Genomic DNA, 21,662 nt, shown 5'->3' with positions numbered 1-21,662 from the left:
AAAATGAAGGTTGGGTTGCCTGGGAAATCAAAGGTGGAAAAGGAATAAGAATAGAGACAATTCAGATGCATGGAGAAAAGAATGGTTTAAACTGAAGACTGAGTCACTCAAGACTATACCATTCTTCATTCTTGCTTTTTATATTCAATCTGCACTATAAAGACCTTATTTTTGTTTAACACAAAGAAGCTTCTTATTGACCAGGATTTTTTTTTTAACATTCTAGGATTCTACCTCAGGTCCCTAGACCAAGGTGGAGTGGGAAATTTTCATGACCTCAACAGGATTATAGACTCTGAATAACCTGTTTTTTTCTAATCTTTAGTTCCTCCAGTCCACAAAATATTGGGGAAGGATTCAAAACTGGTTTTGGAGTCTGAAAAAACACGGATGTGATTTTTAGCTCTATTTGCCACCAAAATTACATTAAGCAAACATCTTAATTTCTAATAGGCCCCAATTTTCTTGTCTTTCAAATGATGAGATTAGACCTTTAACAATTCCCTTACAGCTCTAAATTCTATTATCCTCTTTACCACAATCAGTTCTTATCTGTTGGTTTGGTAATCACTGAGGGTGAAGCAAGGATTTAATAGGCATATGTACAGACTAAATTGTGCTTACCACAGAAAGGATATAGGGGTAAATAGATTTTGAGACTGGTGGTTTCACAAAATAAACTGTAGCTTTCCTTTCACTTCTGGGATAGGAATGGACCAACTGCCCAATCTGAAATCTAATTAAAGGGCCATTCTGAGTGGAGGTTCTTGATGAAAAGTCAGTTGTGATTCCTAACCTATATGGACTCCTTTGGGGGCTCAGTACCTATCATTGTCTTTAGTGACCCACAGAAAATGTTCCAAATTGACTTTGCCCTTCAATCTCCTTGGTACACAGAGCTACATAGCACGTTGTTGTTTGGGAAAAAGCTTAAAACAAATTATTTTGTGCAGAGGAGTGATAATCTGATCTTATTTAATCTTTACAACAAATCTGTAAGTTAGGTACTGCTGCTAGTATTATCCTCACTTTACAATTAAGGAAACTTGATCTTAGAGAAGATATGTCTATGGACACTTGGCTAGTAAGAGTCAGAAGTGGTATTTGAACAGAGGTTCTCCTGACCCAGCACTGTTGGTTGTCTCCACTGCCCATCGCTGGATGTGAGTCTAGTGTCTACTCACACAGGAATACAACCTGTCCCTGGAAATTAGTTGTTTATGTTTATGTTGAGGTCTGATCCAACTGCTGCTTCAGAGTTGAGTTCCAGCTCCTTCTGAATGGGCCAAATAGCAGCATCTAGGATCCCTATTGGCCATGGGTGATTAGGGAGTGACTCAAGAACATTGCCCTCACAGGAGAAAAAAAGGTCAGGGCTAGGGGATCCAAACCATGGTCAGTTTGTCAGGAAAGCTGCCAAGGCATGAGGCACAGGAAGAAGCAGGAATGTAAATGGATGGGATGTACACTGACATTTAGGGTGGTTGAGCACCAGGTTGCCTTGTGGCTATTTATGCTGGGGGCTACATGCTGATCTGATTTAACTTGCTTGTAAGTGGCAGCTGCTTATTACTGAGGGTCCTACATGGTCAGCATAAAACTAAAATCTAGAAGCTGCTGTAAAAGCTTGATCTTTCTGTTAAGCTATGAAACGGATATGATTTTATATATTATGGAGTGGACTTGACATGGTAGAAAGAGCACTGGATTTTGATTCAGAAAACCTGGGCCTGAATCCCAGTCTTCTCTTCATTGAAAAGGTTTACATTGTGTGAGGTTTAAATTTAAAATGCAATACCTCTTAGCTCCATCCATTAACTAGCTGATTAAGAATCCTAAGTCATGAAACTATACTTATTTAACTTTTCTTGCTGTCTCAACCAAATAGAGTTTAGCATGATTGAAAACTGGGGGGGGTGGTTGGTTTGTTTTTTGAAGAGGAGGGAGGTAGGAAAAGGGTTGGGTATTTGAATTTTTATCGTTTGAAATGGAATATTTGGTGGCATTTTAATATTCTCAAAACAAATTACAGTACTGTACATGTAAGCCATTGGCCATTTTTGTGTAAAGATGTTTTAGAACCTTTTAATGCATTTTCAAATGAATACTATATTGCTTCAACATAGATTTCACGCATAATTCGGACATCATGTGGAAATGCCCTACTTGTAGGTGTTGGTGGTTCAGGAAAACAGAGTCTTTCAAGATTGGCCTCCTTTATAGCTGGATATCGAATATTCCAGATAACTCTGACTAGGTAAGAGGTATCAAGATGATGCAATAGACAGATAGACAGATAGATAGATAGATAGATAGATAGATAGATAGATAAATAGATAGATAGACACTTTCTTTGGAATTAAATGTTTGCATTCTCAAGAAATAATTATGCCAACTCATTTCTTGTTCAATCTAATTTTCCCCACAAAAATAGGGGAAACAGATTATTATAAAACGTAGATAAGTGTTTAAAATGCCTCTTTGGATTTTCTTTTTTTATTATGAAATTGATAAATATCAATAAACATGATCTGATTTCATGAAGAAATTTTAAAAAGGAGGTAAACTTTTGCTATGTATGGTTTCCCTCCCTCCACTATTTACAGCTTGTTGGGTTTTTAAAAATTTAGTTCAAATTTGACATCATAGTTTCAGCACTGCCCATTAGTCTATGTCCCCTTTTGAACTTCTTTTGCTCTCTTCTGTTTATTTTTAATAATTCATTGGCAATCTTTTCTTCATTTTCTTCTGGTTTTTTTTTTCAGTATCACTATCTCCCACTACTCTCTGGCCATTGTGGTCATCATAGGTCTTAAGTCTTTTGTAGCTGTTTTTCTTTACACTATTGAAATCATTGTATAAATTATATTTCTAGTTCTATTCACTTCATTCTTCAGTTCATTTAAGTCTTTTCAAGTTTCTTTTAATCCATCTCTTTGGGTCACTTCTTAAGGAGTAATAATATACCATAACATTCATATGCCATAATCAATTCAGTAATTCCTGAATTAATCATAATCATATTAAAAGTAATCATAATAGCATTTACTAGCCAGGTACTTTATAAATGTTATCTCGTTTGATCTTACAACAACCCAGGGAGAAAGATGGTATTATTATTCCCATTTTACAAATGAGGAAACAGAGAAATAGTGGTTAAGTGACTTGCCCAAGGTCACACAACTAGTAGGAAGTGTCTGAGGCTGATTTTGAACTCACATCTTCCTGACTCCAGGCTCAGGTACCCTATCTACTATGCTACCTAGCTCAATTAATGGGTATATACTTTGTTTCTAGTTCTTTGGCATAATAAAAAAAATGCTACTGTAAAAAAATTTGTACCTATGAGTCCTTTCCTTTTTAAAAATTTATTTGGTTATATAAGGCTCAAAGCATATGCGCAGCTGAATAACTCTTGAGACATAATTCCAAATTCTTACTAGAAGACAGATAACTTCAAAGCTCCACCAGCAGTATATTAACATGCTTCTTCTCCCAGAGCCCTCCAACAACTGTCACTTTCCTTTTTTGTTCTGTTGCTAATCTAATGGGGTATGAGGTAGAACCTTAGATTTATTTTAATTTATATTCCTTTTAGTACTAGTTATTTGGAACATTTTTTCATATGGTTGTTAGCTTGCCTTTCTTCTTTTGAGAATTGCCAGTTCATATCCTTTGCCCGTCCATCCACTGGGCAATGGCTTTTGGACTTAGCTATTAATATCACTTTTCTATAGCTCTTGGAAAGTTCTTATCATAGAAATTTGCTGTAAAGATTTTCTCCCCAGTTGACTGTTTCTCCTTCTAATTCTATAACTGAATTGATTTGTTTGAGTAAAGCTAAGAACTTCTTTCCTAAGCCCTGTCTGGACTAAAAATTCCTTTCTATACAACATTCAATATTCAAGTCTCAATTCTGACAGATTGCCACCATTCAAGAAATTGATATAATTATATTTCTCATATCCCAATTCTTAAAAATATCTATTCTTTTGGGTATTTGATTTACAACAATTTTTTTACATTTGTAATCACAGCCATATTTTCTTTGTTTTCTAACTGCCACCATCATTTGGTTGGTACATGTAGTAGGCTATTAAAAATATTTTAAAACTGAATGAGAAGGGTTGGTTTGAGTCATAGCCCTCAATAAGCTTTTGTTATGCATGTATGTCATGATTCTGTTTGGAGCTGATTTTAAATTTCTTACTACTTATCCTTTTAGGTCCTACAATGTCTCCAATTTGACAGATGACTTGAAGGGATTGTACCATGTTGCTGGAGCTGAAGGAAAAGGAATCACTTTTATCTTTACTGACAATGAAATAAAAGATGAGGCATTTCTGGAATATCTTAACAACTTGCTATCTTCAGGAGAGGTAGAATCTTGAAGTAGTAAACAAGCATGTCTTTTCTATTGAAAAATAATATTTGAAAGGGAAAAACAGGTTTTTAGAAATATGCTTCCTGGGTCCTACTTCTTAATTCTGATGTATACTAGAATAAATCTAACAAATTTGTATTTTTTGAAAAAAATTCACATTTATGTGAACTTGCTCCTGCCCAAGTGTTCTATTTCCTTACCCAGCTTTCTATACTTGGATCTATTTCTCAGATGACTCTGGAACCTATCTCCTAACATGATTCTGTAATTCATTTTATTCTTTCCATACTCGGAGGCAAAATATCATCAGCATTGGTTATCCAATATTCTAAAAAATATTATATTTGAGAATAAAGAAATGCAAGAATATGAGCTTCATGTTTGTCAAATGGCAGCATTTTTAGAACTAAATTTTAAACAGATGCTTTTAGCTTTGGTGAAGTGTTAGAAAATGTATTTCCTTGGGTGTTTTCCACAACAAAACCACTATACAGAAGAGCCTTGTTAAAAGGTTTAAAAGATTGGTGTTGGGGAATAGAATGAATGCCTGGCTTAATTAGAAGCAGTATGTACTTAATTATACTTATTGGGCTAAGTTTCATTTTAAGCTTTTAAAATGACTGGCTTAGAAGAGGAGGGTGGAAGATTATTTTAGTCACAGCCATTTTAATTAACTGGTAAGAAATAGAGTCTTTGAAGGCTTAGTAGAAACGCATGTAGTATAAGTTGAAGATGACCTGTAGGCCAGGTACTCAATTGTGAAGACAAATGGTAAGAAAGGTTCCAGAGTTAATACTATATAGAGGAGGAAAGTGCAAAATTTGGCAGCATATTGGATTTAGGGGAAAAAAAGTTTAATGTTGAGTATTTCCTTGTTACTTCCTCAAAGATCTCTAATTTATTTGCTCGGGATGAGTTGGATGAGATTACTCAAGGACTAATAGCAGTGATGAAAAAGGAAATGCCTCGTCACCCTCCTACCTTTGATAATCTTTATGAGTATTTCATATCAAGATCACGGAAGAATTTGCATGTTGTTCTCTGCTTTTCTCCAGTGAGTTTTTCTTTTGTGTATCTGTATGTTTCCATATATGCATATATGAATATATATTCATATGATATATATGTAGCCATCCATGCACATGTGTAAATATAAAAATAATACTCTCTAGCAAAATAACTCAGTTCTTGAGGTAAGGGAAGCAAACTCTTCACTAAATTCCTTGTTTTTTATCTCACCAAAATCACGTGTTCTATAATTTAATTCAATAAGCTGATAATAAGAGGCAACAATGATATAGTAGATAGATAGCCAGCCTTGGAATCAGATAACTCAGATACTTTTTAACTTTATATTCATGGGCAATTCACTTAATGTTTCAGTGTCCTCAGTCTTTAAGACTTTGAATCGGGGAATGGCCTTTATTTTTATAAATTTGGCTCAGTTCCCTATGTATTTGTGGTGGCCAGACGATTCAGTGGATCCCTGCAAAGTCCCCCAAAAATCCACATGGTAATTATAGAAATCAAAAAAAGGGAGGAGGAGTGATAGAACATCATTACATGCATCATCACAGGTTAGCTAATGCTTTGATTTACTGCTTAGTACTGGGCTTGAGCCCAGAGCCCCAGGCATCAAGGCCAGTACTATTGGGTAGATGTTCAGACACACAAGGTCATGTACTGGTATATGGCTTTCACCAATAGGGACCCCACACCTTCTATTCTTGGCTACATAGGTTTTAATTACACAAGAAAATTTTAACTTAAAATAATCAAAATTATGCATTTTTCACTTCAATGTTGCTCTTACCGTATAATATTGTTTAAGGTCTCTTACTACTGAATCTAGTTCCTTCACATCTTTTTCTCCTGGTTTCCTTGAAGTTTCTGACCTTCCACTCTCCTAAATGAACCTTGTTATTATTTTTTCTGACTCAGATAGTTTTTCTTTTAGTAATTTAATTGGCATGGCATGACATAAGTAGATTACTTAGGCAACATAATAAATTCTACTCCTGATCTTTATTTTATGTTTGTGTATATCTCTCATTTCTATGGCATTTCCTGAAAGCAACGTATTGTTGAATTCAAATTTTTAATCTGCTGTGAGTTTCCATTTTATGGGTAAATTCATCTAATTCACATTCTAAGTTATAATTATTTGTTGTATAGTTTCCTTCTTCCTATTTTCCTCACTGTCCTTCTCATCTTATTCCTATCTGTCCTCATTCCTTTGCTTTACTTCCACTTGCTAACTTGCTCTCCTATTCTTTAACCTCCCTCCCTCCCTCCCTTATCCTTTCCCTTCACCCTATCCCCTTACCCTTTTGTTTCTTTCTGAATTTAGAAGATTTTTGTACCCTTTTAAATATACATGTTGTTCCCTCTTTATTCCATTAATGTTAATCTACACACCCTTCTATACCCCCTCTTATCCTATTCTCTATCCCTCTTTTATCCTCTCCCCTCTCCCTATCCCTACCCTTCTAGATATATAGATATAGATATATAGATAGATAGATAGATAGATATAGATATAGATGTAGATGTAGATGTAGATGTAGATGTAGATGTAGATGTAGATGTAGATGTAGATGTAGATGTAGATGTAGATGTAGATGTAGATATAGATATAGATATAGATATAGATATAGATATAGATGTAGATATAGATATAGATATATGTACTGTTCCCTCTTTAACGCGTTCCTGATGAGGATAGGGTCCCAGAATTTCCAGTCATCCTCCTCCTTCCATTAGAATCACAATTTTAGAATTATATCATACTCAGCTCTACTTCCCTCTTTTGAGCTGCCCAATTACCAGTGACAATCTTAGACATACAGTTTACATTTCCATGTATAAAACGTAAATAGTTTGTCGTTGCTGAGTTCCTTCTAATTAGTCTTTGATGTTTACCTTATATTTCTCTTAGATCTCGTATGTAAAATTTTCTAGTAAGTTCTGGTCTTTTTGTAACAAAATCCTAAAAGTCTGTTGGTTCATTGGATGTCTATTTGTTTTTCATCCAGGATTATATTTAACTTTGCTGGGTATGATATGCTTGGCCACAACCCCAGTTCTTTTGCTCTTCAATATATAGTGTTCCAAGACCTGCAGTCTTTTAGTGTAGCTGCTGCTAGGTCTTGTGTAATTCTAATTGTGGCTTCACCACACTTGAATTGTTTTTTTCTTGTTGCTTGTAATATTTCTCCTTAACCTGGAAGTTTCAGAATTTGGCTATGATATTACTGTAGGTTTTCCTCCAAGGGTCTCTTTCAGGTAGTGATCAGTGGATTTTTTCTATTTCTATTTTCCCCTCTTGTTCTAACACTTCAGGACAATTTAATTACTTCTTGTATTATTGTATCAAGATTCTTTTTTTGATAGTAGCTTTCAGGTAGTCCAATTATTCTTATGTTTTCTCTTCTTGATCTGTTCTCCAGATCAATTGTTTTTCTTATAAGATGTTTCACATCATCTATTTTTTCATTCTTTTGAATGTTTTATTATTTCTTGATATCTTATGATGTCATTCATTTCCTCTTGCTCAATTCTGATTTTCAAGGGGTCATTTTCTTCCTTAAGATTCTGGATCTCTGGGGCAGCTAGGTGGCACAGTGGATAGAGCACCAACCTTGAAGTCAGGAAGACCTGAGTTCAAATCCGGCCTCGGACCAAACACTTGAACTTACTCTCTGTGTGACCCTGTGCAAGTCACTTAACCCCAATTGCCTTTAAAAAAAAAAGATTCTGGATCTCCTTTTCCAGTTGGTTGACTTTCTTTTCATAATCTACTTATTTTTCTTGGATTTGTCTTACTTAAAATTTTTTTTTTCCTCAATCTCTTTTACTTTATTTTTAAAGTCTTTTTTGAGTTCTTCTATGAATTCTTTTTGGGCAGGTGACCATTTAATATTACTCTTTGGGGTAGGAGATGCTTTCTTTTCTTCAGTATCATGCTGTGAAGATGAATCCAGGTTTTCTCTATTCTTATAGAGAATTCTCATGTTTCTTTATTCCCATGGGAACTGTCCATGTCTCCTTTGCCTGCTCTTTTTAATTTTTAGCAGCTTGTTATTATAATCACCTCTAATCCTGGGGTGTGGGGCATGGTGCCTATGGTCTCAGGTCCTTCTTATTATTTGAGCTTTGTCCTGGGCCCAACCTCTACACTCCCCCTCCAAGCCACAGCTCAGGCCCCCAGCCACACTATGCTGGAAATGCTTTTGCTTCCTGAGAACCCTGCAGTGGCTGTAGCCTTTAATTCTCCCTTCTGGTCTAGAACCAGAACCAAGACCTCAGCTCCCCTGTAACTGCCCACAGCCAGCAGCATCCCCACCCCACTGCTTCTGCACTCACCAGAAGTGTGCTGGTTCTTTCTCACCCACTGCACTGCTGAGCCTGGTGTCCCTTGTCAGAAGAGGTTCCCCCAATCTTCCCTTCTCAGATGCCAGATTCCCCTCATGGTCCAGGAGGTGAAAATTCCTGTGGCTGAGGTTGAGGCTACCTCCCAGCCCAGGGCTTGCCATTTGCTGTTTTAGAAGAGCTAGCCTGGAAGTGTTGACCCTTAACTCTGGCCAAACCTCCAACTTAGGATGTTTCTTTAGATCTCCAGTTATCCCAGTAGGATCACTGTTCTGCCCCAGTTCTTGTTTATTTTTGTCACTCTACATTCACCCTGAGGTACTATTTTGTCCACTGCATTTACTTTGCATACATCTCATATTCACCTATCTGCATTCATGTTTTATTAGCCCAGTAGAATGTAAGATCCTTGAGGGAAGGGACTTTCTCACTGTATCCCCCAGCACCTTGTACAGTGATTGGAACATAGAAGATACTTACTAAATGCTTGTTGAATAGGATTAAATTGATCAGTGGAGGGAATGTCTACAATGGGAGTCCTCACACACAGATGCACTCATGAGTCCAGATCCCACCCCACAAAAATTTTATAATAAAAAAGGAGTCATAACATAGCAAGATACACTGTGGATGATTTGCCTAAAGTATTTATCGACTTGCCTACAATCACTGAATCTAAAGAATTAAAAAAGCATGTAGAAGGCATGGGCTCAAACTTCCACCCAAGGCAGGAATTAAATACCTTCTACAACATCCTTGGGAAGTGTTTCCTAGGGAAAAAAACAAACAAACATTATTTTGTACAGTGCTTTTATCAGAGGACAAAAACTTCTTTTAGTGTTAAATGACATCCACTGACTCCACATTCTATACTGTAGAATTACACAGGACAAGGGATAGGGAAAGGACCTATGATTTCTTTGGTATAAATACCTCCCAAAAGAAGAAACTCCCTCTACCAATTCAGACCAGTAACTTCTGTGTATCTTGGAGTCTTAGAAAATTGCATTAAGAGATTAAATGACAGCTTGGGAGTCCCACAGGTGCTACATACAGAGACGAGACTTAGACCTAGGTTTCCCTGACCCCAAAGCCAGCTCTCTATCTACTATACCACATTGCATCTTAGAGTCAGATACAATTAAGTATAAATAACACATAATTAAGTATAAGATTTCTTCCACAGAAAGTCCTTAAAACGTTTGAGGATGGCTATAATTTGCCTCCCTAAGTCTTCTCTTTTCCAAGAAAAATATGCTGAATTCATTAAACCACGTATTATACAATGGTGTTGGTATCTAGACCATTTGCTAACTCTCCTCTGAAGATTCCCTAGTTTGTCACTATTTCTATTAAAATGCAATGTCCAGCATATAAACAAGAATCCAGATATGGTCCAAGAGAGTATAGTAGGATTATTCCCATTTTTATTTGGATAATATACTACTAATGCAACCTAAGACTGCTTCTTTGGAAGCCAGATCACATTGCTGGAGGACTAGATATTATAATAACATGCTCTTACTAATCTAGCTCTAATATTCCTGTATTATTATAATTTTTACTAATAGGTTGGTGAGAAGTTCCGTGCACGTTCTTTGAAATTTCCTGGCCTTATATCAGGTTGCACTATGGACTGGTTTAGTCGCTGGCCTAGGGAGGCTTTGGTTGCTGTAGCCTCCTACTTCCTTTTGGAATATAATATTGTCTGTTCTCATGAAACTAAAAAACAAGTTGTAGAAACAATGGGCCTTTTTCATGATATGGTTTCAGAAGGCTGTGAAAACTACTTCCAAAGGTAACATTTTTGCAAATATGATGGTTAACAGAATCATGAAAAAATATATTGCCACTTAAAAGGAATAGTCTGTTTAGTAATGGAATATACATTCCCATAAATTATACTTCTTATTGACTGAATACTGATTCCCAGTTGTATTGAAATTTTCTCTTTGATTTTCTAATGACAATAGATTAACAATGTAAGATAATTAAATAGCTTTTATAAGTAACTATGTTGGCCCCCAAATAACAAATGCCTAATGAATCATTGTATTTTATTTAAATTTCTTTTGAAAATTTGCAAATCGATCATGTTTATTTTTTAAAATGTCGTATTTATTTTTCTCTAAGAAATTCATTTTTTTTTACATCATCTTATGGTTGGAGGAAATTTTAATTTTGTTTTCACTCTTTAGTCAGGTAATTATTTCATGTCAAGTACTTAATAAAATAAAATGCCAGTTGACTGATACAAACTCACATTCCCTGAGTGTTAGAGATAACTTGAGAATGCTAATATGTATATCTCAGCTCTTCAAAAAAATATAACTCATTTCCCCAATTGATAAATAGTCAAAGGATATGGACAAGCAATTCTCAGATGAAGAAATTAAAGCCTTCTATAGTCATATGAAAAAAAATGCTCTAAATCACTATTGATTAGAGAAATGCAAATCAAAACAACTCTGAAGTAGCACATCACACCTATCAGATTGTCCAACATAACAAAACAGGAAAATAATAAATGTTGGAGAAGATGTGGCAAAATTGGAACACTAATACATTGTTGGTGAAGTTGTGAAATGATCCAACCATTTTGGAGAGCAATTTGAAACTGTGCCCAAAGGGCAATAAAACTGTGTATATCCTTTGACCCAGCAGTGCCACTTCTAGGGCTATATCTCAAAGAGATCATACAAATGGGAAAAAGACCCACATGTACAAAAATATTTATAGCAGCTTTTTTTGCTGTGGCAAAGAATTGGAAATTGAGGGGATACCCATCAGTTTGGGAATCACTGAACAAATTGTGGTATATAAATGTAATGGAATACTATTGTGTATAAGACATGATGAGCAGTCAGACTTTAGAAGAACCTGTAAAAACTTGTATGGATTGATGCTGAGTGAAGTGAGCAGAACCAGGAGAATGTTGTACACAGTAATAGCCACATTGTGTGATTACTAATGTTGATAGACTTAGCCCTTCTCAGCAATGCAAGGATCTAAGACATCTCCAAAGGTCTCATGATGGAAAATGCTATCCACATCCAAAGAAAGAACTATATAGTTTGAATGCAAATCGAAGCATACTATTTGCTATTTTTTTCTTCTGTTTTGTTTTGTTTCCTCTTTCTGGTGGTTCCTCCTATTGGTTCTAATTCTTCCTTATAACATAACTAATGTTAAAATATGTTTAATAGGAATGTATTTCTATAGCCTATATCAGATTGTGTGCCGTCTTGGGGACAGAGGGGGAGAAAAATTTAAAACTTAACAGCTTATGGAAGTGATTGTTGATAAATCAAAATAAATAAGTTAATAAAAAAAGAAAAAATATAACTCATTGAGAACATGTACAATGTACAAGACTAACAAATATGGGTGCTGATTCAAAAGCTAAAACGGCTACCCAGAAGTTATTTAATCCATGTCACTAGTAATAGCTAGAAAGCACTTATGCAATGCCTTAAGGCTTATAAAGCTCTTTGGTACTTTAAGTGTATTATCTCATTTTATCTAGCCAGTGATACGTTAACATTAACATATATTAACATACATTCTTAACAAATGTTTAAAAAATCTATTCTGCCCTTCAAAAATTCTGTATATAAAAATTTTTTCATCCTCTTGGGTAACTCACTGTATCTTTTTGATACAGTGGAGAGACTTGGGGTCCAAAAACCCATGTTCTACCTTCAATTCCACCTTTTACCTCAGACCCTGGGAGAACCACTAAACCTGTATGTCTCAGCTTCCTTATTTGTGAAATTAAATGAAAATACTTTCCCTACTTACCTCCCAAGGGTGTACTGAGATTTAAATGAAATGATAAATATAAAGTATTCTGTAATTTGAAAGTACTGTGTGAATGTCAGCTATTATGAATTTTTTTTGTATTCACAAAAATTGTAATGCAACGTTCTTAAAACTCTAGGCTGAAAAGCATTACGTAAAAGGTGGACTAATTTTATAGAGTTCTGTTTTTTGACTGAATTTCTTCTATATGTCATAAAACTTTTTTTGTTAATAAATTTCATTCTATTTAGTTATAGAGTTACTATAGGATGCCAGTGGCTGACTAGTTCAATTGATTAAAAGCTCATGTAAATGAGATCAAGATCAAAGGGTTAATCTCTTTTAAAAAAGGCTGCTTCTGGCTCATGGCCACAGTCTACAGCCCTAGATCTGACCTTATGTGCCACTTATTTCCAAAAAGATCTTGAGTGAGAATATGTGGAACACTTAGATTCAAAGAGAGTACTAGAAGGGCCATTTATTCTAGAACTCAAGCTCAAAATTAGAAGGTGAAGAACTATGTTACCTTTTCAACAATAGGACAAGAATGTCTTAATGGCACTCAGTATAATACAATTTAATAGAATCTCGACATTTTCCAAAGGATGAATTTTTCCTCAATAATAATGCATGTGTTTTTACAGAAAAAAACTCCTAGAAAATCATTCATTAATTTTAAAAAAATAAAATTATTTCCTTTTCTTATTGGTGGTGGTGCCCAATTTTTTTTAAGGCATCCTTATTGTTTTAATACGGTTAAGGACTTCATGAACTAGAAGTGCCTTTAACCTCTCTAGACCTCTTGCGGGCCTGGGGCTACCTAGCACAAAACTCTCTCCTTTACTGGAGAAATGACTTAAGAAGAATATGCTACTGCCAGTGGATCAATGGCATCCACTTTATATAGAGAAGAATAACACATTTATTTCAACATGGAAATAGCTATGGGTTCTCTTTATTTGTCTAGGTCATTGATATTTGTACCAACTTAGTGCTGATAAATCTGTGATCTCAGGAACCTTAGCCCTCTTCTTGTTATGGATGCTTTCAAAGTAGCAGAACAGAAGCATGTAATGGCCAGTGATAAGCTATACCTCAGACATTCAGGGAAAAGGATGCATTGAATTTTTTATGGTTTAAAGCAGGGGTTCTCAAAGTTTTTGGACTCAGGATCCCTTTAGGCTCTTAAAAATGTTTGAAAACTTTTCCCAAAAAACCTTTCTTCATGTTTGTTATGTCTATATATATTTATTACATTAGAAATAAAAGAAGTTTTACTATTATTATGAAGATAGTTTTGACCTCAGGAACACTGAATCATGTTTTGAGGACCTATTGGCCTAAAGGAGAATTGAGGATCAGCGGTCAAAGTAATCTGCCACAAATGGAAAAAAAACTGAAAACAATAAATAGTAATAAATTGTTCAGGGGGCTAAAAGCAACATTTTTGGTGTTCAATGTCTCTTCACTCTCAACGGTGTTGAATAATGATAGAATAAAATGAATGGTAAAATGATGATAATGATGTATCAAAAATGTGTGGAAAGTTCACACTGAAGTGATAGACACAAATATAATGTTATTTGTTTTACTTTATAGGTATAGGCGAAGAGCACATGTGACTCCCAAATCTTATCTCTCTTTTGTAAATGGCTATAAAAATATCTATGCCGAAAAGTTGAAATACATTAATGAACAAGCTGAACGAATGAACATAGGTAAGAACATTAGTCAGTTTAGAGGAAAGTTCATGCTCTGTGGGTGAAGTTGTGGGTTAAAATCCCTTGTGCATCAGGATGGGGTTCATATTCTTTTTTGAAAATATATTTTTTTTTATTTTTAGTTTTCAACATTCACTTCCATAAGATTTTGAGTTCCCAATTTCCCCCCCATTTCTCCCCTCACCCCACCACAAGATGGCATGCAATTTGATATAGGCTCTACATATACGTTCATATTGAACCCATTTTCACATTAGTAATATTAAAAAGAAGAATTAGAACTACTGGAAGAAACCAAAAGAAAGAAGAAACAAATAAAAAAAGACAACAAATACTATGCTTCGATCTCCATTCAGACTATATAGTTCTTTTTTCTGGATGTAGACAGCATTTTCCATCATGAGTCCTTTGGAGTTGTCTCTGATCCTTCCATTGCTAAGAAGAGATAAATCTATGAAATGTAGTCATCACACATTGTGGCTATTACTACATACAATATTCTCCTGGTTCTGCTCACTTCACTCAGCATCAGTCCCTAAAAGTCTTTCCAAGTTTTTCTGAAGTCTGCCTGCTCATCATTTCTTGTAGCACAATGGTATTCCATTGCATTCAGATACCACAATTTGTTCAGCCATTCCCAAACTGATAGGCATTCCCTCGGTTTCCAATCCTCTGTCACCACAAAAAGAACTGCTATAAATATCTTTGTACATGTGGGTCCTTTCCCCATTTGTATGATCTCCTTGGGATACAGACCTAGGAGTGCTATTGCTGGGTGAAAAGGTATGCACAGTTTTATAGCCCTTTGGGTATGGGAAAGGAGGGGGAGAAAAATTAAAAACTCAAAAGCATATGGAACCGATTGTTGAAAAACTACAAATAAATTAATTTTAAAAAAAGGATTTTGAAAATCAAGTAAGACAGACTTTTGCTTCTGGGAGCCAAGATGGCGGAGTAAAAAAGCAGTTGCTCTCACCTTCCCTTATCAACCTTGGAAAGCCCAGAAAATTTTGCCCCAGGAAAAACCCTGTAATAGCCAAATCAGAAGAAAGATGGGGAACAGCAGTCCAGTAGGCCATTGAGGGATTAACTGGAAAGGCCCTCTTGCCCTGGGGGAAGGGGAGCAGTACAGAGCAGGAAGTGTCCCAGCAAGCTAGTGGAGAGCCCCACATCAGCATACCAGGAGGAGATCCTGAAACCCAGGTGGAAGAGCAGGCAAACACTAACACCTGGACCTCCGAGTGCCTCAGTGAGGGTGGGGAACTGGTGGAAACCAGCTCAGAAAACCACCAGGTGCCTCAGCATTCTATAGCAATCGGGTCTCCTAGTGCCTCAGCAAAAATAAAGGAAGCAACACTACAAAGGGCCCCCGGAAGATAAACACCCTACGACATCCATCTGAAAGAACTGAAGACAGTGAAAGGAAAGGAAAAGCAGGCAACCTAGAGTTGCCTGAGAGTTCGAGTCTTGCTGATTCCAGCCCAACAGCAGGTAAGTTGCCAGAACCCTACAGCCTCCAATTGCCAACATCAGAGGCCCCAGCACACAAAGCCAGTGACCCAGACCTAGGCTCCCAACACAAGAAGCTTGGGTCAGTGCCCTCTGCTCCCCAGCGGGAGAGCTCAATCTCTTTAAAGGCCAGGGAATAAAGAAACCATGAGTAAAAAGAAACATACCATAGATTCATATTATGAGAACAGTGAAGATCAAGGCAGAAATTCTGAAGAGGACAACATTGTCATTAAGCCCACATCTGGAACCTCAAAAGGGAATATGAACTGATCTGAAGCCCAAAAAGCCTTCTTAGAAGAGTTCAAGAGGATTTTAAAACTCAAATGAGAGAGGTAGAAGAGTCCTTAAAAAATACAATTGGCCAACTAAAAAGAAAATACAATGAAGAAAACAAGTCCCTAAAAAATACAGTTGGCCAACAGAAAAAAAAAAGTACACTGAAGAAAACAAGTCCCTAAGAAATACAATTGGCCAACTGGGAAAAAAAGTACACTGAAGAAAACAAGTCCCTAAAAATACAATTGGCCAATGGAAGGGTACAAAACTAATAGAAGAAAACAATTGTTAAAAATTAGAATTGGACAAATGGAAACTAATGACTCTATGAGAGAGCAAGAATCAGTCAAACAGAAACAAAAAAAAAAAAAATAGATGAAAACGTAAAATACCTCATGGTAAAAAACTGACCTGGAAAATGATCAGGAGAGACAATTTAAAAATTATTGGACTACCTGAAAATCATGATAAAAAAAGAGCCTGGACAGTATCTTTCAGGAAATCATAAAGGAAAACTGCCCTGAAGTCCTAGAACCAGAAGGGAAAATACCATAGAAAGAATCCACCGATCACCCTGAAAGAGATCCCAAATTGAAACACCAAGGAATATATAGCAAAATTCCAAAATTACCAGTGAAAGAGAATGCTGCAAGCAGCCAGAAAGAAACAATTTAAATATCATGGAACCACAGTCAGGATTACACAGGACCTTGCAGCTTCTACATTAAAAGACCGCAGGGTGGAACATGATATTCCATAAGGCAAAGGAGCTTGGATTACACCAAGGATCAACTACCCAGAAAATGATCATTTTCAAGGGAGGAGAGTGGATATTCAACGAAATAGGGACTTCCAAACTTCCTGATAAAAAGACCAGAGCTCAAAAAAATTTGATCTTCAAGTACAAGACTCAAGAGATATAAAAAGGTAAATGGGACAAAGATACAATATGTTGTTAATAAGGGCAACTGTTTACACCTACAAGGGAGATGACACTTGCAACTTGAGAACTGTATTGTTATTAACCATGTTAAAGGAGTATACATAAAAGGGTGGATATTAGTTGACTTTGATGTAATAAAAAAAAATCTAATCAAGTGGGTTAAATGGATTCAACTAAGTGGATTAATCTGATCTAAGAAAATGTACTGAGAAAGGAGGAGGCAGACAAGGGTAAATTACATTACAGGAAAAGACACAAAACCTATTACAGCAGAGGGAAAGAAGGGAGGGTGAGCATTGTTTGAACCTTACTCTCATCAGATTTGGCTCAAGAAGGGAATAACATAATCAGTTAGGTATAGAAATCTAACTTGCCCTATAGGCAGTAGGAGAAAAGGGGAAAGAAAAGGGAGGGGGAAGAAGGGAGGGAAGAAGCAGTAAGTAAAGGGAAGAAAAGGGAAAGGGATAAAAGGGAGAGGGACTGAGGGAGTGGTAAAACACTAGTGAGGAGGGAAAAGAAGAAAGGAGAAAGAAAAGCATAAATGGGGGGAAAAGGATGGAGAGAAAGACACAGATACTAATCATAACTGTGAATGTGAATGGGGTGAATTCTCCCATAATAGAGATAGCAGAATGGATTAAAAGCCATAATCCTACAATATGTTGTCTACAGGAAACACATTTGAAAAAGAGTGATACACACAGGATAAAGGTGAAAGGCTGGAGCAGAATATATTATGCTTCAGCTGAAGTAAAAAAAGCAGGGGTAGCAATCCTGATCTCAGACAAAGCAAAAGCAAAAATAGAATCAAAAGAGATAAGGAAGGAAACTCATCCTGCTAAAAGGCACCATAGACAATGAAGTAATATCATTACTAAACATATATGCACCAAATGGTATAGCATCCAAATTCTTAGAAGTTCAGGGAGTTACAGGAAGAAATAGACAGCAAAACTATACTAGTGGGGGACCTCAACCTCCCCCTCTCTGAACTAGATAAATCTAACCACAAAATAAACAAGAAAAAAGTTAAGGAGGTGAATAGAACATTAGAAAAGATAGGTATAATAGACCCCTGGAGAAAACTGAATGGGGATAGAAAGGAATATACTTTTTTCTGCAGTACATGGCACATACACAAAAATTGACTATGTACTAGGGCATAAAAACCTCACAATCCAATGCAGAAAGGCAGAAATATTAAATGCATCCTTTTCAGATCATGATGCAATAAAAATTATATGTAATAAAGGGCCATGGAAAGATAGACTAAAAAATAATTGGAAACTAAATAATCTACTCCTAAAAAATGATTGAGTCAAACAACAAATCATAGAAACAATCAATAATTTCATTCAAGAGAATGACAATAATGAGACAACATACCAAAACCTATGGGATGCAGCAAAGCAGTTCTTAGGGGAAGTTTTATATCTCTAAATGCTTACATAAATAAAATAGAAAAGAGATTAATGAATTGGGCATACAACTAAAAAACTAGAAAAAGAACAAATTAAAAATCCTCAATTAAACACCAAATTAGAAATATTGAAAACCAAAGGAAAAATTAAGAAAATTGAAATTAAGAAAACTATTGAACTAATAAATAAAACTAAGAGCTGGTTTTATGAAAAAACCAATAAAATAGATAAACCTTTGATTAATTTAATTAAAAAAAGAAAGAAGAAAACCAAATTACTAGTATCAAGAATGAAAAGGGTGAATCTACCACCAAGGAAGAGGAAATTAAAACAATAATTAGGAACTATTTTGCCCAACTATATGCCAACAAATTTGACAATCTTAGTGAAATGGATACATATTTACAAAAATATAAATTGCCCAGATTAACAGAAGAGGAAGTAAAATACTTAAATAACCCCATCTCAGAAAAAGAAATTGAACAAGCCATTGATGAACTCCCTAGGAAAAAATCTCCAGGGCCAGATGGATTTACACAAATTCTATCAAACATTTAAAGAACAATTAATTCCAATACTATATAGACTATTAGGGAAGAAGGAGTCTTACCTAATTCTTTTTATGATACAAATATGGTGTTGATACCTAAACCAGGAAGAGTCAAAATAGAGAAAGAAAATTATAGACCAATTTCTCTAATGAATATAGATGCAAAAATTTTAAACAAAATACTAGCAAATAGATTACAGCAACTTATCACAAGAATAATACACTATGACCAGGTAGGATTTATACCAGGAATGCAGGGTTGGTTCAATATTAGGAAAACTATCAGCATAATTGAGCATATCAACACAAAACCAACAGAAACCACATGATCATCTCAATAGATGCAGAAAAAGCTTTTGATAAAATACAACACCCATTCCTATTAAAAACACTAGAAAGCATAGGTATAAATGGAGTCTTCCTTAAAATAATAAATAGCATCTATCTAAAACCTTCAGCAAGCATTATATGTAATGGGGACAGGCTAGAAGCATTTCCAATAAGATCGGGGGTGAAACAAGGATGTCCATTATCACCACTGTTATTCAATATTGTACTGGAAACTTAGCTTTAGCAATAAGAGAAGAAAAAGAAATTGAAGGCATTAGAATAGGCAAAGAAGAAACAAAGCTATCACTCTTTGCAGATGACATGATGATATACTTAGAGAATCCTAGAGAATCAAGTAAAAAACTACTTGAAATAATAAACAACTTTAGCAAAGTTGCAGGCTATAAAATAAACCCACATAAATCATCAGCATTTCTATATATTACCAACAAAGCCCAACAGCAAGAGATAGAAAGAGAAATCCCATTTAAACTTACTGTAGACATTATAAAATATTTAGGAGTCTACCTCCCAAAACAAACCCAGGAACTCTATGAACACAATTACAAAACACTTTTCACACAAATAAAATCAGATCTAAATAATTGGAAAAACATCAGTTGCTCATGGGTAGGCCGAGCTAATATAATAAAAATGACAATCCTACCTAAGCTAATTTACTTCTTCAGTGCCATACCAAACAAACTACCAAGAAATTATTTTATAGAGTTAGAAAAAATAATAACAAGATTCATTTGGAAAAACAAAAGGTCCAGAATATCAAAGGAACTAATGAAAAGAAATGCAGGGGAAGGTGGCCTAGCAATTCCAGATCTTAAATTGTATTATAAAGCAGCAATCATCAAAACTGCTTGGTACTGGCTAAGAAATAGAGGTGGATCAGTGGAATAGGTTAAATATGCAAGACACAGTAGTCAATGACTATAGTAATCTATTATTTGATAAACCCAAAGACCCCAGCTTCTGGGATAAGAACCCACTCTTTAAAAAAACTGCTGGGAAAACTGGAAAAGAGTATGGCAGAAACTAGGCATAGACCCAAATCTCACACCATATACCAAAATAAAGTCAAAATGGGTTCATGACTTAGATATAAAGGCTGATACCATAAGTAAACTGGGAGAACAAGGAATAGTTTACCTATCAGATCTATGGAGAACAGAAGAATTCATGACCAAACAGGAGATAGAGACTATTATGAAAAGCAAAATGGATAATTTTGATTACATTAAATTGAAAAGTTTTTGCACAAACAAAGCCAATGCAACTAAGATTAGAAGGAAGGTAGAAAATTGGGAAAGAATTTTTACAACCAGTCTCTCTGATAAAGGCCTCATTTCTAAAATATATAGAGAATTAAGACAAATTTATAAGAACACAAGCCATTCCCCAATTAAATGGTCAAAGGATATGAACAGACAGTTCTCAGATGAAGAAATTAAAGCCATCTATAGTCATATGAAAAAATGCTCTAAATCATTATTGATTAGAGAAATGCAAATCAAAACAACTCTGAGGTACCACATCACACCTATCAGATTGGCCAACATGACAAAACAGGAAAATGATAAATGTTGGAGAAGATGTGGGAAAATTGGAACACTAATACATTGTTGGTGGAGTTGTGAAATGATCCAACCATTTTGGAGAGCAATTTGGAACTATGCCCAAAGGGCTACAAAAATGTGCATACCCTTTGATCCAGCAATAGCACTTCTAAGGGCTATATCCCAAAGAGATCATGCAAATGGGAAAAGGACCCACATGTACAAAAATATTTATAGCAGCTTTTTTTGTGGTGGCAAAGAATTGGAAATTGAGAGGATGCCCATCAATTGAGGAATGGCTGAGCAAGTTGTGGTATATGAATGTAATGAAATACTCTTGTGCTATAAGAAATGATGAACAGGCTGAGTTCAGAAAAGCCTGGGAAGACTTGTATGGTCTGATGCTGAGTGAAGTGAGCAGAACCAAGGGAACATGGTACACAATAACAGCCACATTGTATGATGACCAATATTGATAAACTTAACCCTTCCCAGCAATACAAGTATCTAAGACATTTCCAAAGGCCTCATGATAGAAAATGCTATCCACTTCAGAAGAAAGAACTATGAAATTTGAATGCAGATTGAAGCATACTGTTTGTTATTTTTTTCTCTTCTGTTGAGTTTTGTTTCCTCTTTCTGGTGATTCCTCCTATTGGTTCTAATTCTTAGTTACAACATCACTAATGTGAAAATATGTTTAATAGGAATTTATGTGTATAGTCTATGTCAGATTGTGCACTGTCTTGGGGAGGGTGGGGGAGGAAGGGGGAGAAAATTTTTAA

At 35.5% G+C, this 21,662-nt stretch overlaps 1 protein-coding gene across 1 annotated transcript in view; it reads left to right on the top strand.

The window, feature by feature from the left end:
• Positions 1–21,662, top strand: part of DNAH8 (dynein axonemal heavy chain 8) — a 419,266-nt gene that overhangs the window by 254,312 nt on the left and 143,292 nt on the right. Inside the window, 5 exon segments of the mRNA XM_078155390.1 lie at positions 2,127–2,257; positions 4,226–4,379; positions 5,274–5,438; positions 10,327–10,553; positions 14,156–14,274. Of these exon segments, the coding sequence (XP_078011516.1) occupies positions 2,127–2,257; positions 4,226–4,379; positions 5,274–5,438; positions 10,327–10,553; positions 14,156–14,274 (796 nt within the window).

The sequence above is a fragment of the Phascolarctos cinereus genome, unplaced genomic scaffold, assembly GCF_003287225.1.
Source record: "Phascolarctos cinereus isolate Bilbo 61053 unplaced genomic scaffold, phaCin_HiC Scaffold_5;HRSCAF=322, whole genome shotgun sequence".
Classification (NCBI taxonomy): domain Eukaryota; kingdom Metazoa; phylum Chordata; class Mammalia; order Diprotodontia; family Phascolarctidae; genus Phascolarctos; species Phascolarctos cinereus.
This window is presented reverse-complemented; position numbering and strand designations above follow the sequence as displayed.